This window comes from Mirounga angustirostris, unplaced genomic scaffold, assembly GCF_029215605.1.
Source record: "Mirounga angustirostris isolate CCGP_5_RB_7025 unplaced genomic scaffold, mMirAng1.0.hap1 SCAF_7, whole genome shotgun sequence".
Lineage (NCBI taxonomy): Eukaryota > Metazoa > Chordata > Mammalia > Carnivora > Phocidae > Mirounga > Mirounga angustirostris.
In genome coordinates, this window is record NW_026991715.1 from 61,267,220 (window position 1) to 61,291,741 (window position 24,522).

General features: G+C 48.0%; 1 protein-coding gene across 1 annotated transcript in view; it reads left to right on the forward strand.

Moving 5' to 3' along the window:
* THBS4 (thrombospondin 4) overlaps window positions 1-20,047 on the forward strand; it is a 44,217-nt gene extending 24,170 nt beyond the window's left edge. The window contains exons 8-22 of the mRNA XM_045897331.3: window positions 126-263; window positions 2,575-2,643; window positions 4,603-4,755; window positions 7,678-7,782; window positions 8,336-8,443; window positions 8,686-8,845; window positions 10,576-10,694; window positions 11,806-11,858; window positions 14,346-14,539; window positions 15,500-15,678; window positions 16,303-16,351; window positions 16,449-16,645; window positions 17,274-17,446; window positions 19,164-19,303; window positions 19,836-20,047. Coding sequence (XP_045753287.1) covers window positions 126-263; window positions 2,575-2,643; window positions 4,603-4,755; window positions 7,678-7,782; window positions 8,336-8,443; window positions 8,686-8,845; window positions 10,576-10,694; window positions 11,806-11,858; window positions 14,346-14,539; window positions 15,500-15,678; window positions 16,303-16,351; window positions 16,449-16,645; window positions 17,274-17,446; window positions 19,164-19,303; window positions 19,836-19,897 — 1,899 coding nt within the window. The 3' untranslated portion in view covers window positions 19,898-20,047. The remainder of the gene's footprint in view (window positions 1-125; window positions 264-2,574; window positions 2,644-4,602; window positions 4,756-7,677; window positions 7,783-8,335; window positions 8,444-8,685; window positions 8,846-10,575; window positions 10,695-11,805; window positions 11,859-14,345; window positions 14,540-15,499; window positions 15,679-16,302; window positions 16,352-16,448; window positions 16,646-17,273; window positions 17,447-19,163; window positions 19,304-19,835) is intronic.
* The last annotated feature ends 4,475 nt before the right edge of the window (window positions 20,048-24,522 follow it).

Below are 24,522 nucleotides of genomic sequence, written 5' to 3' on the forward strand. Positions count from 1 at the left end.
ACCCCATACTGCGTGTGTCTAGGGTAGTTAAGTAAATAAGCATGTCTGAATAGATGAATGAAAGTTTGTGTTTTCCCTGTGTAGCTATAGACTTTGGGGTTTGTTTGTTTGTTTTTCCTTCCCAGTGCAAATACCATCCCTGCTACCCAGGCGTGCGCTGTGTGAACTTGGCTCCTGGCTTCCGATGTGAGGCCTGCCCAGTGGGCTTCACCGGGCCCGTGGTACAGGGTGTCGGCATCAGTTTTGCCAAGTCAAACAAGCAGGTGGGCTGAAGTGATGGTCTTTCTATTCATTTTTTTTTTTTTAATCTGAATTACAAACAGAAAAACTTTGGGTTTTTTTCCCACCTCTTTCTCTTTGAACTGCCAAGTGCCACATGGAAAGTCACGGTGCACAGTGGGCAAATGAGGACACTTTCCGACTCCTTTCTGAGCGTGTATGTTCATGATGTCTAGTAGGAAGGAAGCTGTTAAATCAGGATAATAGAGTGTCGCTAGGAAAACAGTGAGTGGGGTAATATTAAATATGTGGTGTGATTTCAAGTCTCTTCTGTTAGCCATTGAACATTTTGTCCCACAGAGTAACTTGAGAATCAGGGAAACAAATAAAAGCTTTGAAAAATTAGGTCACGTTTACAGAGTCACTGTTGCTGATAAGAAGCTAGTTCAGAGATGAGAGGATTTCAAGAGTAGAAATAATCCCCTGAGGAAACCCCCCTTCTTCTTATATAAGCTATAAATTGCCATAAAGCACTTGAGCACTTTGTGACAGTCTCCATTTGCTTCCAAATATTCTACTATATCCTGGCCATTATTTGACTGGCTGTGAAATTCTTTCTGATGTTTTCAGCCCTTAAAAATGGTTGGTCTATAAATATACTTTCCTACCTTAGGGAAATTATTAGGTTTGAAGAAGGACAGGAGTTCATTATTTTCTAGCTGCCTATCAAAGGATTCTAGAGGGCATCATTTTTTTTAGACTATAAAAAGGGGGCAAGCTGGACACATAGGAGTGACAAGAAGCCATTAGAGTAATGACCCAGAGTTTTTCTTCCTCTCTTCTAAAGACAAAATCCCCAAGACTAAACCAAGGAAAATAGACAGAATGAAATAGTCAGTGCTTTATGTGAGCTAGTAAGATTTCCAACAATATGGTAGACTGAACAGAAGTAGAAGGAAGCCACTTGCTACAGCTTAACAAATTCATGCTCATGGGAGGTGGGAGCAGGGTGTAGGCCCTTGGAGTGGGGAGCCAGGGTTTCAGCATCTATGTGGACGTTGAGAAAGACATAACACCCCTTCAGAAAGACACGGGTCTCAAAGAGCTACCCTACCCATTAAAAGGAGATGAGAAAACTACTAGCCCCCACAAGCGACAAGGAAGCTGGATGTCATCTCTGAGACATGGTTGACAAAAAGGAAAATTGCCCACAACAAATCAAAGCTCCAAGTTTGTACCGCATACTGTTATGAGCTTCAAATCTATGTTACACATATAATGGGGAATACAAGCCAGAAAATTAACAGAAAAATTATCCCTGGAGCAGTAAAATCCCTAGGGTCCTGGCTAATGTCAAAGCCATACCACTTGTGAAGAGACTCTGAAACTCAGTGCCAGTGGGAAAACATGGGAAAACAGAGCCACTACAGATAGGTTCATAAATAAAAATGGTGATTTACATGAAGAAGCTACCATGAGGAAACATGATACAATCAAAACAATTCAAAAGGATAAAGAGAAAAAGGAAGGAATAGATACCATAACTAAAAAATAGGGCAATGTGGAAAAAAAAGGCAACTCTGAAAAATAGTCAAGTTTCTTCAATGAAAAATGTAATCATTGACATTAAAAACTCAATAGATTGGCGGGTGGGGGGCACATCTGGGTGCTTCACTTGGTTAAGCATCTGACTCTTGATCTCAGCTCAGGTGTTCATCTCAGGGTCATGAGTTCAAGGCCTGTGTTGGGCTCCACACTGGGCACGGAGCCTACTTAAAACCAACCAACCAACCAACTAACAAAAACCCATAAAACCCATTAGCTGGGTAAGACAGCTATCAGAGAATGTATAGAATGGAAGGTGGATCTAAGGAAATCATCCAGAATGCAGCACAGAGAAGTAGAGATCTGGAAAATATGAACAAGAGGTTAAGAGTCAAAAGAAGAGATGAATGAGAAAGTCTAATAAGTGCTTAATTGTAGTTCCAAAGAAAGAATTGAAAGAGTAAGAGCAGAGGGAAGCTGAGAATTCTCCAGAATTGAAGCAAGCTAGGAATCCTCAGGCAGAAGTACATGGAGTACCAAGCAGGATAGAAAAGAATCTTCCTGAGTAAAAAGTTTGTAGAACAGATTAACCATACCAGTTGTGTTTTCTGAACAACTTGAAATACCAAGTCTGCAGCTATCACTTGAAATTAGGTTAAGTCCAGACCGGTCCAAACACAAGGAGGTGGCTAAAGAGACGTTCCTTTTAGCACTGAACCTGAAATTCCATGCCTTCACACAAAGCTAGCAAAGCAAAATTTATTTGCATTTCTGCTTAAACGAGTATCTCTTTAAACTTTTCTGCACTAGATCTGCACTGACATTGATGAGTGTCGAAATGGAGCCTGTGTTCTCAATTCTATCTGTATTAACACTTTGGTAAGTACTTTTCATGGATGATGTTATCCAAGCAGACCAACGATTAAAACAAGTGTGTGTTTATGAATCATAACCCCAAAACACACATAGAACAGATGGGCACAATATATTTGATTGGCAAATGAAGATAAAAGTTTATGTTGAAAAATAATTTTCCATGTAAGAGTAATTTTATAAGTAATTTTTATATAAGAAAAAATTTTTAAGGGCCAGACTTTAATCAAAGTTGCCATGTTGGGCTTTCAGAAAAATATGAATAAAACATTGTTCTTGTATTTTATTTTTATTTTTTATTATTTTTAAAGATTTTATTTATTTATTTGACAGAGAGAGACACAGCGAGAGAGGGAACACAAGCAGGGGGAGTGGGAAAGGGAGAAGCAGGCTTCCCGCAGAGCAGAGAGCCTGATGCGGGGCTCGATCCCAGAACCCTGGGATCATGACCTGAGCCGGAGGCAGACGCTTAACGACTGAGCCACCCAGGTGCCCCTGTTCTTGTATTTTAAAAATGTGAAGAGCTTCTGGGTTTATGTGGTTCAGAATATGCATTTTATTGGTGATGACACAATCCCCAAAGAGTATTCATTATTTTTAGAAATCTTTTCAAAAGTCATTTGTATTAAAATGCTTATCCCTTGGGGGGGGGCGTCTGAAATGTAAATATTTAGTGCAGTTTTATTTCTGAAAGTTCTTGTCCACTGATTGCAACATAGAGGCGTGGCCCACTAAACAGTCCACAAGAGAGCCACTGATTCCATGATGGAATGGGGGCCTCCAACTTGATGTCCCTGGGAAAGTTATTTCATCTCTAGGTTCCTAGTTGTCTTGAATGTAAAAATATTTTATAAATAACAAGGCACTTAACCTGAATCCTCTCAATCACTTTGTCACTAGGCACTATAAATCATTTGAAGACAATGGGCTACAGAAAAGTAATGGGGCCCAGACCACTCATCCCCTAAGGCTTCCATCTGGCTGCGGAGCCTGTGTTCTCATCCACACACTCTGCTGTCTCGGAGTGGGCAGGGATTGTTGCTTCTTTGCTTCTCCCCAGGGCTGTCTCCCCTAGTGAGCAGATACAGATTTGGGAGACACCGACCTAACAGGAATCACTAATGCCACCCTGGGGTAAGGAAACTAGACAGTGGAACTTTCTAGAAAGTGGAACTCCAGAGAACCTCAAGAAGGGGCAGAGGCAAAAGGGCAGGAGCAGAGAAGAGGCGAGAACTGGCCCCACGGAGCAGTCCAGTGAGGCTGATAGATCAAGAAAGACCACCGAAGAGCATCCTTAGGATGTGGCAAGTAGGAGGTTGCTAGTGACCAGAATCATTGAACTGTAGGCTTTACACGGCTGTCTTTCATGAAATGTGAATTTGACCTCAGTCAAGCTGTTTAAAAAAACCAGAGAGTCGTGGCTGGCCCTCGCAGCGCCGTTGCCGTGGAGCTGACTGCTCATTTGCTGGGCTGCCCCCATCGCTGCCTCGCTCATCGAGAATTCTCAGGGCAAGGCCGTTGACATTTCTCTGTACACCTGTTCTCTGTCACTCAATTGTAAAAAAGCCAAAGAACGGTTAAAAAAAACCTTTTTCTTCCCCTTACCAGCTTTTCACTCAAACCCCCTCCCTTGTCTCCAGAATAAATTCTCACTCTGCCTCCCAGGGCTTCACTGGCACCATCGGCTCTTTCCCCTCATGTCCTCACACTGGAGCTACAGGCCAGTGACAGGGGTTCGTTCCAGCCTTCTTCCCTCATGTCTGCGTGGCTCGCGGCAGCCTCCAGGCTGGTGGTGTCTTCCTCCGTACTCCACAGTCTTATAAGATGGACACGTACTCGGAGAGGCAGCCCCGAGTGTCACGTCCTCTCGGCATCATCGAGTACACGTGAAAATAAACACGATCACGGTAGCTTTGCTCCCAGTTCGGAGCCCCCAGCTCACCGGCTGATCTTTGCTCCCTGCAGGGCTCTTACCGCTGTGGGCCCTGCAAACCCGGGTACATGGGTGATCAGACAAGGGGATGCAAAACCGAAAGAAGCTGCAGAAATCCTGAGCTGAATCCCTGCAGTGTGAACGCGCAGTGCATCGAGGAGAGGCAGGGGGATGTGACATGTGTGGTGAGTTGTTTGTCACCTGCTTTACCACGTTTTTCTCTTCCGTTTTAAATACCTCCCCTCCTCGGGTTCTACTTCCCAGTAGTGAAGCAAAAGAAAAATGAAAACATTCCCGTGGAGATAAACAGAAGGCAATAGTAACAGGGTTCGCTGTGCTCCTGGAGAGCACTCTCAAGTCCATCTCACATCAGCTGCCTTTTCTCTCCTCTTGCCGGGGGTCCGACACCATACCCTCAGGCACATCAGCAGTGGAGCCCCGCGCCCCTGGGCACCCTCTGCAAAGGGCCAAGAAGTAAACAGCAAGAAGGGAAGGAGCCTCCTTCCCTCCCTCCGTCTACCCCCCTATTTGCTTGTGTAACTTAGGAGCACGCCTCTGTCCTTTCTAGCGGTCCTCAGAACCTGGCCTCACACTGCAGGAAGCAGGTGGCAGCGAAGTGGTAAGCTGTCAGACACTCTCTGAGGGCCCCTGTCTCCCCTCAGTGAGCAGGAAGGGGCGCACGGCACTATTCCATGTCCATCTACACCCGGATTCAGGAACAGCTCAGTGGACGGGCACTCTTCTTCCTCTCTAGTTCCCAGCCCTGCAGCCGATCTGGGGAGGAGGCAGCGGGGCAAGAGAACGGGACGGTCCTGGGCTGACACCGGTCTCATGCCAGGCAGGGATGTGGTGGGCCGCAGGTGAAGAAGGCGGCCCAGGCCTGCCATCCACTCCCAAATCCCAGGTTCCAGAGGCCTCAGGGCTTCTAGGTGCTGAGGCAGCCGCCACTCAGCTGCTCATCCTCTCCTTCCTTCCCACTAAGCCAGGCCCTCGGCAGGGGCCCTTTCGATTCTGGGATTTGCAGGTTCACAGTGATCACTTGATCCTTCTTTCTACCTCAAACTTAGACTTCTTCAACGTTAGGCTCGCAAAACTTTTTATAGTGAGCATTTCGCTTTTCAAATAGGGAAAACGACATGAATCAGGACGGAGTGAAAGGAAGAAATGTAATAATAGCATCCGTTCTCTCTGGCAGCACAGATAGTCCATAACAAGGTCCTGACGAAGGAGCAAGCTGGATCAGACAGGAAAACCCCACAACTTTCCTAATTCCTGTTGCCTGGGCATGTTTGTTACCATTGAGAGGCGAGGGCAAATCTATGTGTAAATCCGAATTTGCTGTGAACAAATTAATGACTTCCCTGGGATGGTGGGTGATGGGGCTCTTAATATGTTTTTGAATTTGTAATAAGGCGTAACGACAGATGGGAAAGGATTAATATACTTGGTGTGACTACTAAAATAATTTAATCTGCCAGAAAATGGCTCATTAAAAATGTATTTGTTCCTAGAGGAAATTTTTTCTTCATTAAAATGAGTCAAGGACCATACCCCACAGCTGAGCTTTCCAGGCCTTCTGAAGGCCCGCCGAAGCAATGGAGCGGAAATAGGGGCCCTTACGGGAGGGGCGTCTTTGGCCTCCTGCCTTCTAAATCTCTGGTTGCAGAAGGAGAGCCTGGATGATTGAGAACAGGCAGGCTGCTGCTTAGGAAGTCACTGGTCTTCAATCACCTTATTTTGATTAGCAAGGCCAGGAAATTTAACGTTTATTCATGGAAAGTTTCTTTTCCCTTGGCCCTGCTTCTGTTCCTCAGACTCCCTGCCCCCTCCCTGCATTTCTGGTTCCGTCCTCTTTCCCAGTCCTCTTCCTCTGTGTTCCTGCTGTCCTGCCTGCACCCCCCCCCCCCAGCCCCCTGCTGCAGGTGCCTATCCTGGTCCTGGGCTCCCAGGTCCCACCTCATGCCCAGGGCACCACATAGGGAATCATTTCTTTTCTCTTTGGTTTGCCAGTGATCCTTGCTCAAGAGCCTAGTTGTCTCTGGTACAGTGGGATAATAGTGACCTTGCAGCATCATTGATGGATTGGAGACAATGGTTATACAGTCTGATATAGGTTAACTGTTACTGCCTATTCTTGCCATGAAGTCAGTGGCTGGTGGTGGCAGGATACGTGGGTAGACTTTTCCAGAGGCAAAGAGAACATGTGGACCCAACACTGCACCTGGGGAAATCTTTTTCTGTTAAAAGAGCATGAATAGAGGTAAAGCACCTTAGAAGGTTATTTTTTTGGTGGGAACTGGTCTAGAAGACTGTTAAATTCAGAGCTAGGACTGTAGTTCCAGAATGATAAGGAAAGTACCGCAAAAGCCACACACGTTTGTCTCTGCTGGGAGAGGAAATTAGACGATCGCACGGAGAACATTTCAACAGTAGTTCCAAATTACAAAGACCTTTTGAACCAGGAATTCCACACTGAGAAACCAGTACAGGAGCAGAAGGACAAATGTACTAGAATTCCTTGTTGTAGCATTGTTTGCAATAGAAAAAAATGTTTTAAAAACCAGACACGCACCAGTAGGGGACTGGTTGAATTCATGGAGGCATACGCATACCACTTTATGTATGATGCATCTGTGACCATTAAAAGGAATGGCATGAATCTACATGGAGTGATATGGAAAGAGCTCCAAGGTATGATACTAATTTTTTTAAATAAAGTGCAGAACAGTGGATATATGTGCTCTCAGTTGTGTCAAAAGAAAAAAGAAGAAAAAGAATGTATATTTGCTTGTCTGTGCATAGTGTTATCTCTTAGAGTATACAGAAGAATGGATGGCCTGAGCTAAGGGAACAGGAATGGGAAGGAGTTTTCACTCTATGTCTCTTTGTACCTTTTGATTCATGAGACTATTCAAAAAAAATAATAGTTTTAGAATCCTACCCAACAACTCTGTGTTGCTCTGGGCCCTCCCTCTGGGGATGCGCACAGGAGAGCAAGGATTTACAGGTTCAGAGCAGAGGCCCTGTCAGCCCTCCCCCCCACCCCCAGCCCCACCCCCACCCCCAGGCTCAGCTCCTCAAGCGTGTGCTGGGCTTTGCCTTCACAGTGCGGCGTCGGGTGGGCTGGTGATGGCTACATCTGCGGGAAGGACGTGGACATTGACAGTTACCCTGACGAAGAACTGCCGTGCTCCGTCAGGAACTGCAAGAAGGTAAAGCGGGCACACGGGAGAAAAACTACACCTACTGTGGCTTTCCGGAGCCCTATCTTCTCTGGAAGAGAGATTCTATGGGTTCCATTGAAAATGTCATTTTTCAGGTAGCTACATCTCACACTTCGCAAAACAGCCATCCACAATGAAGTCAGGCAGCTGCTGTCAGTCTTGAGGTTGGAAATCCTTTCTGACGTAAGACTGAGCTAGATGAGGGTGGGGGAAATAGGGAGAAGTTGATAAAAGGGTAGAGACTTTCAGGGATCAGATGAATAAGGTCTAAGGATCTCATGTATAACATGTGACTTTTGTTGATAGTACTGTCTAATTGAAATTCACTGAAAGGGCAGAACTTAAATGTTCTCAGAAAAAAAAAGGTGGATATGTGAGGAGCTGGACGTGTTAACGGTGGGAATCCTCTGACGATATAAATGTATGTTAAATAATCACACCGCATGCTTCACATATGTTACAGTTTTGTCAATTATGCATCAATGAAGTTGAAAAAGAGTCAGATGTAGATGTTTCTCTGAGCCCTGTTTCTTCTCCCCAGGATAACTGCAAGTATGTGCCCAACTCTGGCCAGGAAGATGCAGACAGAGATGGCATTGGGGATGCTTGTGACGAGGATGCTGATGGAGACGGGATCCTCAATGAGCAGGTACTTGTTCCATCAGGAGGGCCCGGGATAGTGGAAGAAAGCCCGGGAAGTCACCTATTTATATGAGTCATCCCAAGTGTTCATTTCCATGCCAGTGATCCTGCGGCATTGCGACTTTTTACCCCGAGCGCTGACTGCGTGTGCCCATGGGGGCGGAGGCTGGCTGGCATCCAGCACGGGACCAGCGACCTAGGAGGGCTTCAGGACAGTCTGAGTAAATGTTTGGTCTTCCGATCCTTTAGGATAACTGTGTCCTGACTCACAACGTGGACCAAAGGAACAATGACAAAGATATCTTTGGGGACGCCTGTGATAACTGCCGGAATGTCCTGAATAATGACCAGAAAGACACTGATAGGGATGGAAAAGGAGATGCCTGTGATGACGACATGGATGGAGATGGTGGGCTTGTCTTGCTTTGTCTTTTATTTGGGACTCATTTGTCCTTTTGCCCTTGTTGTCTATTAGGAGCAGAAATAGAATTGTTGGCTCGGAAGGCCTCCCACACTGAGTGTTTCCCCGAGGCCTGTGTCTGGCCCACCTGTTTCTTCTTTTTTAGAGAGGGAGAGGTGAGGACAGAGGGAGAGAGAGAATCTTAAGCAGGCTCCACATCCAGTACAGAGCCGGATGTCAGATACTTAGCCCCCTGAGCCACCCAGGGGCCCCTGGCCCCCCTGTTTCTGTGGAAGGAGATCCATAACCCACTCCCCTATTTAATAATCCTGGGTGTTTCTGGAACTCTACATCATGGCCAGAAATTTTGTAGGAATTACTTCAAGCAGTGTCTTGTTAGGGCTGTGTCTTTGTAGGGCCTCTCTCTTCCCAAAGAAAGTGTCTCTTTCCCCACCACCCCCACCAGCATCCTTTCCATGCCTGCAAGTCCTCAAAGTGGAGAGTGGAATGAGGGGGCCTTAAGCAGGGTCGCAGGCTACAACTGGGTCTGGCTCCTCCTGCAGACAATCGGGCATCTCCTGGGAGACGTGTCCATGTCCTGCCTATTCTGGGAAGAAGGTGGAGGCAGGGAAGCTGCATTACCCCGCTCCTGGCTCCACAGAAGGGGCCTTCGAGTGTGGGCTGTGGGAATGGCACCCCCTGGAGCACAGCTTGAGCGTTGGAGCCTCTCGGGATGTGAAGGACACGTTTGGGTGTTTGTTTTGTTTTTTAAGATTTATTTATTTGAGAGAATGAGAGAATGCAGGGGATGGGGAGGGGGGAGGGAGAGAGAGAGAGAGAATCTCAAGGAGACTCCCTGCTGAGCTCCACACAGGGCTTGATCTCAAGACCCTGAAATCATGACCTGAGCCGAAATCAAGAGTCAGCCGCTTTACCGACTGAGCCACCCGGGGGGCCCCGAAGGACACTTGTTTCTATATCGCTTCCATAACACATAGATGACTATCATCAAAGTATAGACTGGATCTGGTAGTTTCTGAAAAACATTTCACATCATGAGGGCCTTGAGAGAAAATCTTTCCAGAAAGGTACCCCCTCCCCTCCACCCAACCAGCCAACACACACACACACACACACACTCCAGAATACCTACACCTCCCTAAAACATGACCTCATCTTCTGCAAGCCTGACTGATGGCCAGATCCAGGGGTATGCTGGCAAACTAGCTCAACAAAACAAAAAAGCCCCAAGTTGTAGCATTTGCCAGTTTCCATGACAGAAATACCACTCCCTCCATGACTGATTACCAGCTGCTGGTGCAAGAGGACATGATGAGACAAAGCTGAGAAGAGAGGGCACGGTGGGCCTGGCTCCAGCACGCCACTGCCCCCACCTTCAGGTCCCAGTCTTTTTTCACACCCCCACAAGGTCCCTCTCCCAGGTCAGCCCACCTCGCCCTCATGACCTCCTCATCTGGTTGCAGTGATAGCCCTTGACGTCTTGGACAACTTAAAACTCCATGGATAAAGGCCTCAGGTGACCATTCATTTTAGGTCTCCCAGAATCAATCCATCCTTTGATGTTACTTGCAGATAACTGTGGCCCTGGGACGATGGCCCAGGCACAAGTCACTCCCCATGTGCCTGGGTACACGCTTGATCTCTTAGCACCTAGAAGTCTGTGTCCTAAACCTCTCTGCGATGTTCACCTGACTCAGGGAAGCTTTCCCTTCTTGTAGGAATAAAGAACATTCTGGACAACTGCCCAAAAGTTCCCAATCGTAACCAACAGGACAGGGATGGGGATGGTGTGGGGGATGCCTGTGACAGTTGTCCTGATGTCAGCAACCCTAATCAGGTGAGTAGCATTTGGGGCATTCAGACTCTAGGCTGAGCTCCCCTGTGCAAAAAGTCTTTATGACAAGTGCTTAAAGACACCGGCTCAGCGCCTTGTTGTTACCATATGCCTACTGGAGCAGAGGTGGTGGGACTGCATACTTCAGGCCTGGAGGTCCTAGGAAGACTGCTATGGGGATGCTGAGGCCTTCTGGGCAGATCTCACAGGCTGCACACTGCCCGTGAGGCGAGGAGCAGGAGTTTAGTGACCAAAACCAGTTGGGGTTTTTTGGGGGTTTTTTTGTTGTTGTTGTTGTTTTAAAGATTTTATTTATTTATTTGACAGACAGATACATAGTGAGAGAGGGAACACAAGCAGGGGGAGTGGGAGAGGGAGAAGCAGGCTTCCTGCCGAGCAGGGAGCCCGATGCAAGGCTCAATCCCAGGGCCCCGGGATCATGACCTGAGCCGAAGGCAGACGCTTAACGACTGAGCCACCCAGGCGCTCCCAAAACCAGTTGTTTTTGCTGAGAGGAGCATGCAACATGGCAGCTAACCATTGGGAGCCTTGTGTCCTTTTAGTCCCCGAACCCCTACACAGCCTGGGTAGGGGCGCCTCAGATGCGGTTCAGTCAGCGACATGTTGTTTCCCTTCACACTCCTCCTTCCTGTCTGGATAATTGGATGGGATGTGTCATGTATTTTTAAAGCCCTGCGAGAGGGGTGTCATTGTTGCCCTCCATGACTCACTCTCATTCTGGCTCAATTCCAACATGCAGAAGCAAAGCAAAATCAGTTTGCCTTGTCCCCAGGCCTGTGGCTGGCTCCCCTCCGACCCATGCCAGAGTTCCACGTCTCCACCTGCCACCATCCTGCCCCGGCGCCCTCTCCAATCAGCTCATCTGGTGTGTAGGCAGCCCAGCCATGTGGCTTGATATTTTGGAAGGCTTTTTTGACAATTCAGCATTGTGCCTACACCAATATGGTGTTGTCCTTTTGCAGTTCTGCACCAACCCAATTCCAGAGAAATAATTCTTGAGATGCAGTGATGATGGACCAGGTCTGCCTTCTCCAGAACATTCTGTGCATGAAGGCCCAGGGATAAATAATAACATGTTCTGTTCTCTTTGCAGTCTGATGTGGATAACGATCTGGTTGGGGACTCCTGTGACACCAATCAGGACAGGTAGGGCACATTTTCCCAGCTGCATTAGGGCCAGATGAAGAATTCGGAGACAATTTTAGCCTTCAGAGCTTTCTGCTGCTACCTTGCTTTGGGATGTCTCTGAATAGATTGAGAGAGATTGAGCTACTGGGGGGACAGCAGCCGGGTGACAGTGTCAGGAGGGGCCACGAGGCACTCCATCAAGTGAGACTGAATGACAGGAGAAGCAGTGGAGCATCATGCCTCAGAGCTGGAGTCTGGATGACACAGCTAGATACACATCCCAGCCCCTTCACTTTGCAAACTAGCTAACCTTAAGTCACTGGTCTCTGTGCCCCAGAAGTCTCACCGGAAAAATGGGGATGACAGTGGCATGTAGCTCATAGGTCTGTTGTGAAGACTGAGTTAATTGACAAAGAGTGCATGTTACGGTTTCCCTTACATAGAAGCATTCAATAGGTTTAGCTCTCTTACTATTATACTCTTTCGGCTCAGGACAGCTTCACCACGATCCCAAGATAGAAAGCTGTCAGTTTGCTGAGGGGTCACTGTGATTTCATTGTCTTTAGAATTTGTTCATTCCGTGTTCATTACTTGGTGGTAGTGTTCTGGGCAAATGAGTTTTGTCAACCCTCCCAGCCCCACGTGGAGGTAGTCCTATATTAAGATACGGGGCTGAATCAGATGCTGTTGGAACATCACCAAGAACGTAGACAAGCGCACCTCTGCCCCGGAGGCGCCTGCAGTCCAAGGCTCTGTCCCCTTTCATCTGCAGCGGGAAGGCTTAGAGGCGGCGGGACGGGCTGCAAGAGGGAACGGACTCGGGAAGGCAGAGCAGGAAGCAACAGGTCTTCCCTCCCCGACCTCCTCTCCGAGGGTGCCCTACAGACAGTGGTTCTTGAGCCAAGCCCTGTGCAAGGACAGCTCCTAGAAAGCCCCATTTTGGTCCTTGTGCCCAGTGTTCTTGAGGCCAAGTCCACGTGAGCCAAGTGAACTTCAATGGACTTTTCAGTTGCGCTCTCAATTTCTTCCTCTGCAAAGTAGAGAGAATGAATTGTCCCTTGCAGCTTCGGGTAAAAATGAATGAGAAAGTAGGTAAAGCTCCCACCGCAAGGCCGGCCCTTGGGTGACCAGCAGCAAACCACGGCTGCGTTACTGTTACCACACGTGAGGAGAGGCAAGTCAGCAACAGAGTCTGCCATAGGAGGTCACCATTTCTGCGTGCAAGGTGGGACTGGTACCCTGCAGCCCCCCTAAGTGGTGGACATCAAGAATGTTCCCTGTTGCAGGTCCTCTTGCACAGACTGCCATCCAAAGAATCTCTAAAATATCCTACCCAGTCAGCCTCTAGATATTTGCCTAAAATAAATGACTCATTCTGCTCCATTTTAATTCCCACAAGCTTGAACCTTGGGGAGGAGGACAGGAACTGCTTGTTTTTGCATAAAAATGTTCAAGGCTATAGAATGGCTGCTAATGGAAATAGCTCAGTTGTATGATTTAGAAAACAGCCCTGCTGTAGGCACAGGCATTCCACTCTTTGAGCCGTGTCATCTTCTGCTTGTCCAGGTGGGCCTCATTTTCTCTGGGACCCATCTGGTCTGAAGGGCATGGACCGGTCTCTAACTTCCCTCCCCTGTCCTACCCTTGCCTGGGACAGGCCATGGGAGGAGTGAGGTGAAAGGAGTATCCGTTCTGATTCAGAGCAGCCGTGGGAGGCCTCCATCAACTCAGGGGAACCTCTGGGGACAGGGCAATCTCATCCGCGGGTGGCCATTAGGCCTGGAAAAAATGAATTGTCACATGGGGGAGAGAATGAGGGTTCTGAGAAGTGCTTGAGAGCAGGAGTGAGCCCAGACTCCATGCTCCCCTCTCAGGAAGGGGCGGCCCTCTTCTCTCTGCGTTCTCCCTGTGGCATTCACATCTGATCCTTCTTGGGTCTGCTGGCCAGGGAATGGGAGGAGGAATAGAAGACATTGTAGGGCTTCCCAGGAGCCAGTACGTAGAAATGCTTTATCATATATTCAAATGTAATATGCAAAATTCTCATCACGTAAGCATTTAATCTTTGTAACAACCCTATGAGGTAGGCTCTGTTATGCCCATTTTACAGATGAGGACACTGAGCCAAAGAGGGGTCACATGCTGGTAAGCGGCTGAGCCAGGATTCACACTGAGCAGCCTGGCTCACTGCCCTTCAACCTTTGTTCCCCTTGTACATTTTCTGGGTTGGGCAGGGAGGGGGACTGATCATAGTCCCCAGGGACTGATAGGAGCATCTGGTCACAAAATCAGAAATCAGCCTTCATCTTCTTCAGTAGGATATGATCTGCTTGTTTCAACAAGATGAGGAAGTAGGAGAATGGTCTCTGAGGCCCAGAGGGCAGCCTTGTCTGAAGACATAGGGGCTTGACAAAAGACAAGCTCCCAAACCCCAACCCCCACTCTGTTTCTTATCCCTCTTCTCTGCTCACCGGTGCCACACATCTCCTCTTCTTTCTACCACAGTGATGGAGACGGGCACCAGGACAGCACCGACAACTGCCCCACTGTCATTAACAGCGCCCAGCTGGACACTGACAAGGATGGGCTTGGTGACGAGTGTGATGATGATGATGACAATGATGGCATCCCGGACCTGGTGCCCCCTGGACCGGACAACTGTCGGCTGGTCCCCAACCCAGCCCAGGAGGATAGCAACAGTAAGTGGGCTCAGCCCAGGGCTGCATGGGACCCCCAGGCTCCCTTTGGCCGGGCACACAGCGGCACATCTCTCCCAGGGCTTCTCTGAGCAGTGACGGCCTGTGTGGACAGTAGACAGCCGGTGGACACCGTTCTCGAACTCTAACTTTGCAGCTTCTGAGGAGCTCTGGGATGAGGTCACATGGGACAGGGAGGCAGCCGGATGCTCCTGCTCAAAGGGCTTGGGCAGCTGCTCCACCATCTTGCTCCTTTCCACCAGGAGTCACAGAAAAGGAGCAGGACAGAGAGGAGGGCACAGCAGCAAATGGCTTAGATGGGCTCACAAACTCGGAGGGCTGCGAGGGCCAGGCCGATAAGGAAAAGCATGCACCAAGCCAGAAATGAGACAGAGTAGTGAGGACATGGCGCGTTGGTGAGGCGTGTCCATCCACGGCTCTGCAGTGTTTAATTCAAGTATGTTAATACCATGTCAGCTGCACAAAACATACCACGAGCCAGATTCAGCCTCAGGATCAGCAGAAATTATGGTCTTAGAGACACTCCAGCGACAATAGTTTCCATTTTTCATACGTTCTACAGAAAGTGCTACAGACATGTGCCTATGTAAGGGCAGCCTTAAGATCCACCAGTTGGTGAACCCCCGTGTCCTCAGAGAACATGCAGCGTTTCTTATAAGAGCAGTTTTGAACAGCTGCCTTCCACTCTGTCCCCAGGAAATTCTTTTGGTCAAATACAGTGGGGCTTACCAACTCACCATGAAGACTGACTGAAGGGTGGGGCCTGGGGCCACCTCAGCCATGGCTAATTCTGGGCTCCTCTGCCCACATGACTTGCAAACTGTCGCCCTGGAGGTGGAGCATGGGCTCCCTTCGGCTCCTTGCCCAGCCCTGTCTCTGGCAAGAAGCCGTGGTGCATGTGGGCAGTAGCCAGCTCCTCTCGTCCTCCCGCACCCCACTCAGGCGACGGCGTGGGAGACATCTGCGAGACAGACTTCGACCAGGACCAGGTCATCGATCGGATCGACGTCTGCCCGGAGAATGCAGAGGTCACCCTGACCGACTTCAGAGCCTACCAGACCGTGGTCCTGGACCCTGAAGGGGACGCCCAGATCGATCCCAACTGGGTGGTCCTGAACCAGGTATGTGCCACGTGGTTGGCAGCAGCTCAGCTCTGCCTCTCGGCACAGGCCCTTCTGGGAGAAGTAGGTAACCGTGAGAGGGTGCGCCGTCCCGCACCGCACGGACTCCTCACAGTGGCCCTTTGACAAAGCACTGCCACGAGCCCCAGTTTACACGTGACACGGAGCCGCATCCATCTGAAATGTTGGCTCATGGGAGCACCACAGGGAGTGCCTGGGAATGCTGGGGTGAGGACCCAGGCAGTCTGGCCCTAGAGCCATGTTCCTGCTCTCTACCCCACATCCTCCCTGTTGGGAAACTCCAGACGGCAGGCACAGAGAGGCTTGGATTTTTTACCCAGCAAGTCACATTCATTAGAAGTGTGTGTTCTCTCAAAATTAAGCTGATTCAGCAGACCCTTCATTACAGTTCTAGCAAAATTATTTCTATTCCGCTTTTTTTTTCCCTCACAAGTCTATGCTTTCCTGGAGCACATAATAGGGTAGAGCAGTTGCTCAGATAATGCAGTCTTTGCGTGGAGGTCAGAACACGCTGACCACTCCCCAGTGCGCCGGAGGCTCTGGGCCTCCTCGGGCTTCTCCACCCTCTACGATGGCCCTTAACTCCTTCAACTTTCTCTGCAGGGCATGGAAATTGTGCAGACCATGAACAGCGATCCCGGCCTGGCAGTGGGTAGGTCCAGGGCCTCCACACCATGTGGCTAGAATCCAGTCTTTGCAGCTACTCACGTGGCTGGCCCACTTCTCTGATCCGCTTCCGGTCCCTCCAGGGTACACGGCGTTTAACGGAGTTGACTTTGAAGGGACCTTCCACGTGAACACCCAGACAGACGACGACTATGCCGGCTTCATCTTCGGTTACCAAGACAGCTCCAGCTTCTACGTGGTCATGTGGAAGCAGACAGAGCAGACATACTGGCAAGCCACGCCGTTCCGGGCTGTTGCCGAGCCCGGCATCCAGCTGAAGGTAGCCACAGGTCTCCGTCACACATCTCCCCTCTGCGCCCTTTACCCTCCTTTTAAGTCCTGTTCTCCCATAGGGCATTTAGTTCATCTATGAAGTTGAGGGGTTTGTGCTAGAGTTCAGGGCAGGGAAGGCCAGAGCCCACCCAGGGCCTTGCCTTCTTTCCTATGTACAAGCCACATCCTAACCTCTGGGTGACTGACCGGGAGAGTATCAGCCCCGGTGGGGATCACCAGTTGGGGGAGCTCCGGGGGCACGTCAGCAGGTGCACTGTGCCGGAAACTGGCTCATCTGTTCCCGAGCTGGGGCCAGCTCTGGCTAGGAGGGCCGAGATGCTGCCTCTGTCCCTCCTGCTGGGAGAAAAGGCAGACTTCGGAGCACTCACGGGACAGATGTGGGGAGCACTGGATTTACAGCTGGAAAAACAGGGAATGGGTTAATGGGGTATCGGCCAGTGCTGAGGACTCAAGGATTAAGGGTCACCTCAGTAGAAAGGACATTTATGGGCTATCTAAATCCAAGGCAGCCAGATTGTAACCATGAAGTCACCACCCCAGGGACCCAGGGACCCAGGAAGCAGGAAAGGTGGGCTGTGTATCCTGTTCTAAAGCCTTGCCTATGGCCTTTCCAGGCCGTGAAGTCTAAGACCGGACCCGGGGAGCATCTCCGCAACTCCCTGTGGCACACCGGGGACACCAGTGACCAGGTCCGGCTGCTGTGGAAGGACTCGAGGAACGTGGGCTGGAAGGACAAGGTATCCTACCGCTGGTTCCTGCAGCACAGGCCCCAGGTGGGCTACATCAGGTACGTGGAGGACCTACCTCCTCACCTGCACCTGAAGCCAAGGCCACCCGCATTCTGCATCACAAGGCCTTTGCTGTCCCGAGCAGTCCTGACCCGGGATGGCCTCCGAGGGCATGCCGGGACTTCATGGCCCACAGTAAAGAAGTGGGAAGGAGACACCCAAGCTCAGACTAACCACCTGGACATTAGGGCCAAGCTGGGGGTAGAGGGACCTTCTAGATGGGGGCGGGGGGGGGAGGAGTGGTCTCAGCATTGGAGGACGGAGGGGCTCAACTGGGGATCGCCTTTCTGCCATGCTGACCAGTGGGAGGGGAGATGTGGCTCAGCCTCCCATCCACACCTGCCCTGGATGGCGGCTTATTGTGGTGAGTCCCTCACAGTCTCTTCCCTGCTGGACTAGAAACGCTATGAAGGCAGTGCCTAGAGCTCTTGGGCTCTGGGCTGCCAGGTCTTCCCACACGTGGCAGGAACTGATCTTCACGTGAGCCCATACAATCTGCCTCCTTTTCCTCTAGGACTATTAAAAAAACAAATACTAAAAAGTATTCTCAGTAGCAATGGATGGCTTCGGCTGAATCCTTGAAATTGAGACCACGTACTTCGTCGGTCCTCAAACTTGCAGATCAACACTGACGCCGGCTTACGTAATGCACTGAGGAAGGAGTACCAATTGCTATCTCCTGACCAGGGCAGGAAGGCAGCCTTCCGGAAAAAAAAATCCTGACCGCTAATTCACATTTTGTTCTTCTGTGAGACATTAAGTCCAATGTACTGTTGTCACGTTCATTGTAAGACGATCACGTTCTCAGTCCTGCGAAGCCTAATGCCTCCTTTTCTGTCCCAAAATGAAATCACAGAAAATACAATCTGATCCCTAACACCTATAATAGAAAAATAATTTATAACAAAATCACGCAAATGCTTAGACACCACAACATGAAATAGAAGCAGTGACCTTCTAGTGCAGATTGTTCTGCCTGTGACTTAATGTCTAAAAGGGAGAACAGCTCTTTTTAAGCAAAACAAAGTGCTCCGTAATTTCTCAGTTTACCCCAGAAAATTCAGTATATATTAAAACAGTGCAAAAAAATACCTGATGTAGACAAGTAAAAGGAAGTTCGGTTCTAGGTCCAGATAATTGGGCTCTTCACCTACGCAAGTGTCTGGAGGAACACTCCAAAAGCATATAGGGTGCAAGACAAGTTTCTCTTCTTCTCTCCAGGGCCTTGTAAGCCATTCAGTATCCCTGGCTTCTGTCATGAAATGCCAGAGAAACAGCCAGAAATGTCCCCACAAATTTCTAAAACCCTGCTTTAGGGAGCACTACTCTGAGATTCCACCAGAATCTATCATTCAGACTGAAGGAAAAGCAGTGGTTTTTAAGCATGATGTCTAGACAAGGTAACCCAGAGGACAGTGAGGTCACCAAGTGTCTTGGTCTTGGGTCATACTGTGATTTCTCTTTAACTCCTCAGCAGGTACCCACCGAGTTGGACTCTGTGCCCAACATCATGTTGGGCCTTTGGAGAGAGAGAATATGGGAGGGCATGAACATACAGTCCCTGGCCGCATGGAGCTCCCCATCTAGTAGGGAAGGGGCAACAGCTAGAGCAGTCCTGGCCTGTGAGAAATGGATCATGAAACCGCAAAGGAGTGGGTCTGACCTTGACCTTGGTTTGAGTTTCATGGTGACCAGCTTGGGCTGTGTTGTCTACAGAGTGCGGTTTTATGAAGGCTCCGAGTTGGTGGCTGACTCCGGGGTCACCATAGACACCACCATGCGTGGAGGCCGGCTTGGCGTGTTCTGCTTCTCCCAAGAAAACATCATTTGGTCCAACCTCAAGTATCGCTGCAATGGTAACATACCTTCTTATTACTATACAATATTAATACTAGAATTAATCAAATAATACCACCTTATTTTTATAGCACATTTGCCTCCCAGAAGCCCAAAGCTCAAGCCCCATATTCATTAAAATGTAACTGTCTCTGCGTAACTGAAGTAAATTATAGATCTTTCTTCCCCCCCTATTTGATAGATGAGGAAATTGAGACCCATAGAACTTAACTGCTTGGCTGAGGATTTGCGGGTTCAGTGAGAAATTCATATTTAATTTACGGGCAGCCTTTATTTTCTTATGGCTCAAACATAATCACACTCAAAATCCACTCTGCCTGCTAATTTCCTTTAGGCCTGTGAATGAGCACTCCTGGGCTTTACGCCAACAATTTGCAAAGCAGCCTGAGGTAGAAAATGGCTGTGGAGCCTTCTGGGGTCTGTTGCTCGGGCTGACAGTGACCCCTACAGGACGCTTGCACAGCACAAGCCGGACCAGAATTCCAGGGGAAACAGCCTTCCTAACCCCCTCGTGCCTGTTTTTGTTTGCAGACACCATCCCAGAGGACTTCCAAGAGTTTCAAACCCAGAATTTCGATCGCCTGGAGAATTAAGCCAAGGAAGCAATCTGTAACTGCTTTTCCAAACATATTTTTTAACTTCCTACAACTATTTTCATATACACCGTGGCTTTCTTTTACCAGTCCAGATATATCAAACTTTTTATATGAATGGGGCAATAAAGAAGAGAGAATTTCTAAAAAGCACGTTACTCAGACATTGCTTACGTGTGGCTCAGGCTTTGATGGTGTGTGTGCTGGTCTCTGAGGGATGCATGTTGATCTTGCAGGGAGATCCTTTTTGCTCAGATGGGGTCAGTCAGTGAGATTGAGCAAGTGCGTGAGGCAGAAGGCTCAGGCCAGATTCTCTTTGGTCACTCCAGCTTAGCTTCACAGAAAAGTCTTAACAGTGCCATCAGCAGTCTTCCTCTTCTGGCAAAGGAGCCTCAAAAACATGACTTTTCCTGACCAATCCTGGAGCAAATTTGTCCAATCCTTTCTGACCCCCCTCTCCCACACCACACACCGTCCACACCTGGACCTTCAGCGTCTTGTTATGCTTATTTAATAGATGTGGCTCCCCCTAGTGGAATGTAAGCTTATTGAGCTAAAGGACCCTGTCTTACTATCCTTGTCTCCCCCATGCCCAGCATTGTACCTGGCTACAGTAAATATCCAGTACGTGTTTGCGGGCTGGCTGCCTCTTAAGTAACACGGACAGTAGTGTGGATGGATCCTATAAGCCCTACTACAACTTAAACAGCTCCTCACAACATATGCTTCAACTATGATGGTATCCATGACATCACATCAGTGCAGGGCGGAGATGCGCCTCATCTCTACACTAGCCTTTTCACCACTCCATTTGTAAGGCAAAGATCCTGGCAAGTTTTTTATAAATTCCCCAAGAATTCTGTTTCAAATTCCTGGAGGTCTCTTAAATCCTAAATGAAGGATAGACACAGTCACCACAATTTGAGCATGATGTCAGGAGGCAGAAAATACAAAGGCATATGCGTGACCAATATGAGATATGGAGGATTTCGAGATATCTACCTACACATGTAAAGCCTAGAGACAGATGTTGCCTCGTAATGCAGAATGTTGGCTCTCCTACATCAAGGTTTTCAATGAGTGGACAGAACTCAGGCCTGTCTACCAACTGTTCCCTCAGCTGACACTGTTTAGTCTCCCAGGGGGATTCTGCTCCAGGAGCTGCCCTCCAAGGATTTCTGTGCCATGTTGCAGTCATGGGTTTTTTCCAATCTGTGGTTCTACATCTATAAATCTTTCCCAATTCCAAAAAACCTCGGAAAGACAAGTTCACGTGGTTAGAGATTATCCTCTTTCGATCTTACCCTTTTCCCTCACTTTTTGTATCTCAGGGAAAGGTTATTATTTCCTGAGCCTTTAGGGACTCTAGGAGCTCTTCCACTCACTTTATCAACAATACAGTTAGGTGAGACCTTTATGGTCATTTTAATGCCCTTTTACTGAGTCTTTGGCACTTTCCTAGCCAGTCTGTGATGAAAACCACAGATCCACTTCTTGAGAGATTTCATTCTCATCATCGAAGTACATACCAGATCCTGGACAGGAAATACACTAATCTCTAAGGGGAAGATGTGTTGGTCAGATCTGGATGTGAATCTGAGATGAATTCTTACAGTATCTTGATCTGACTTTCAGTGAGCCTGGTTTCCTTATCGAAACCATCCTGTGGCTCCCATGTTCTTTCACTGCCTTCCTGAGGCTGGTGGAAAGAGGAGCCAGCCTTCCTGTGCCCTCCCTACCCCCAGGTCTCCCTGCTATTAGCTGTGTCATTGCTCTGAGAAAGCAGTATATCCACAGGAAAGTCTCCTTAATCGGTACTTTTGTGTCTATAACCATGATAGTACCATCAACCTACTGGAGATCAAGAATCTAATTGCATCCCTTAGGGAGCTTATTACATTGTTGGGAAGACAAAAGTCATTACATACAGAGAGCAAATAGATCCAGTGATGTGCTGAAGCCAGCGCTTACCAGCTTATGACAGCCAGCCATTAAGTTTTGAGGAATTTTTTGAGCCAGTTGTCAAGCTGTTGATAGTTTGAGATTAGCCATGGTGGAAATATTTACAGCACAGAAATTGGCAAACACCACAAAGCAGGGCACCAGAGAGCTGATTGTCAAACACTTACCAACACACAACTGGGTGGGTACACTATCTTGTCTTACTTCTAGTCATCCCTCCTCAATATCTTGGGAACTGGTATAGAAAGCCTGAAACTTTCAGAAAACTTCGTGTTTCAATGGAGAAGTAGTGGGGCACCTGGGTGCCTAGTTGGTCAAGGGCCAACTCTTGATTTCAGCTCAGGTCATGATCTCAGGGTCTTGAAATCAAGCCCCACGACAGGCTCTGAGCTCAGCAAGGAGTCTGCTTCCCCTCTCCTTCTGCCCCTCTCCCCCCCACACACGCTCTCACTCTAAAATAAATAAATCTTTTTTTAAAAAAAATGGAGAGGTACCAGAAAAAAATGTACAGAAAAAGCTTTTTGACATTGGTCTTGGCAGTGATTTTTTTTTTTTAAGATTTTATTTATTTGACAGAGACACAGCGAAAGAGGGAACACAAGCAGGGGGAGTAGGAGAGGGAGAAGCAGGCTCCCTGCTGAGCAGGGAGCCCAATGCGGGGCTCGATCCCAGGACCCTGAGCCAAAGGCAGACGCTTAACAACTGAGCCACCCAGGGGCCCCGGCGATGATTTTTTTTTAATATGCCAAGAGCACAAACTGCAAAAGCAAAAGTCAGCAATGGAACTACATCAATCTCAAAAACTTCTGCACAGAAAAAGAAACTAAATGAAGAGACAACCTACAGAATGAGAGAAAAATTTTGCAAACCATCCATAAGATAAGGGGTTAATATTCAATATATATAAAGAATCATACTACTCAATAACAAAAAATCTGATTTTAAAATGGACAGAACTAAATAGACATTTTTCCAAAGAGGACATCAAAATGGCCAATAGACACATGGAAAGATACGCAACATCACCAAGCATCAGGGAAATGCAAATCAAAGCCATAAGGAGCTATCACCTCACACCTGTTAGAATGGCTGTCATCAAGACAAGAAACAACAAGGGCTGGTGAGGATCTCGTGAAAAGGGAACAGTGTAAAACACTGTTCGTGAGAAAGCCAATTGGTCCAATCACTATGAAAACCAATACCGAGTTTCCTCAAAAAATTAAAAATAGATCTACCACACCATCCAGCAATTCCACTTCTGGGCATATACCCAAAGGAAAGGAAAACAGGAGTTCAACCTGATACTTGCACCTCCATGTTATCGCAGCATTATTCACAATGGCCAAGATATAGAAACAACCTGAATGCCCATCAATGGACGAAAGGATAAAAAAGATGTGGTAAATATACTTGATGGAATGTTGTTCAGCCCTGAGAAAGGAGGATATCCTGTCATTTGCAACAACATGATGGACCTTGAGCACGATATTCTAAGCAAAATAAGTCAGAGAAAGTTAAGTACTTACGTATGATATCACTTATATGTGGAACCTAAAAAAGGCAAACTCCTAAAAAACAGAGTAAAATGGTGCTTACCAGAGGATGGGGGTGGGCAGGATAAGACTGATGGTGTTTTGGTTGAAAGACCTAAATGTGAGACAGGAGTCCATCAAAATCCTAAAGGAGAACACAGGCAGCAACCTCTTCGACCTCAGCCGCAGCAACTTCTTCCTAGAAACATCGCCAAAGGCAAGAGAAGCAAGGGCAAAAATGAACTATTGGGACTTCATCAAGATGAAAAGCTTTTGCACAGCAAAAGAAACAGTCAACAAAACCAAAAGACAATTGACAGAATGGGAGAAGATATTTGCAAATGACATATCAGATAAGGGGCTGGTATCCACAACCTATAAGGAACTTATCAAACTCAACACCCAAAGAATAAATAATCCAGTCAATAAATGGGCAGAAGACATGAACAGACATTTTTCCAAAGAAGACATCCAAATGGCCAACAGACACATGAGAAAGTGCTCAACATCGCTCGGCATCAGGGAAATCCAAATCCAAACCTCAATGAGATACCACTTCACACCAGTCAGAATGGCTAAAACTAACAAGTCAGGAAACGACAGATGTTGGCGAGGATGCGGAGAAAGGGGAACCCTCCTACACTGTTGGTGGGAATGCAAGCTGGTGCAGCCACTCTGGAAAACAGTATGGAGGTTCCTCAAAAAGTTGAAAATAGAGCTACCATATGACCCAGCAATTGCACTACTGGGTATTTACTCCAAAGATAAAAATGTAGGGATCTGAAGGGGTATGTGCACCCCGATGTTCATGGCAGCAATGTCCACAATAGCCAAACTGTGGAAAGAGCCAAGATGTCCATCTACAGATGAATAAAGATACAATGGAATATTATGCAGCCATCAAAAGGAATGAAATTTTTCCATTTGCAACGATGCGGTTGGAACTGGAGGGTATTATGCTGAGCGAAATAAGTCAATCAGAGAAAGACATGTATCATATGACCTCACTGATACGAGGAATTCTTAATCTCAGGAAACAAACTGAGGGTTGCTGGAGTGGTGGAGGGTGGGAGGGATGGGGTGGCTGGGTGATAGACATTGGGGAGGGTATGTGCAATGGTGAGCGCTGTG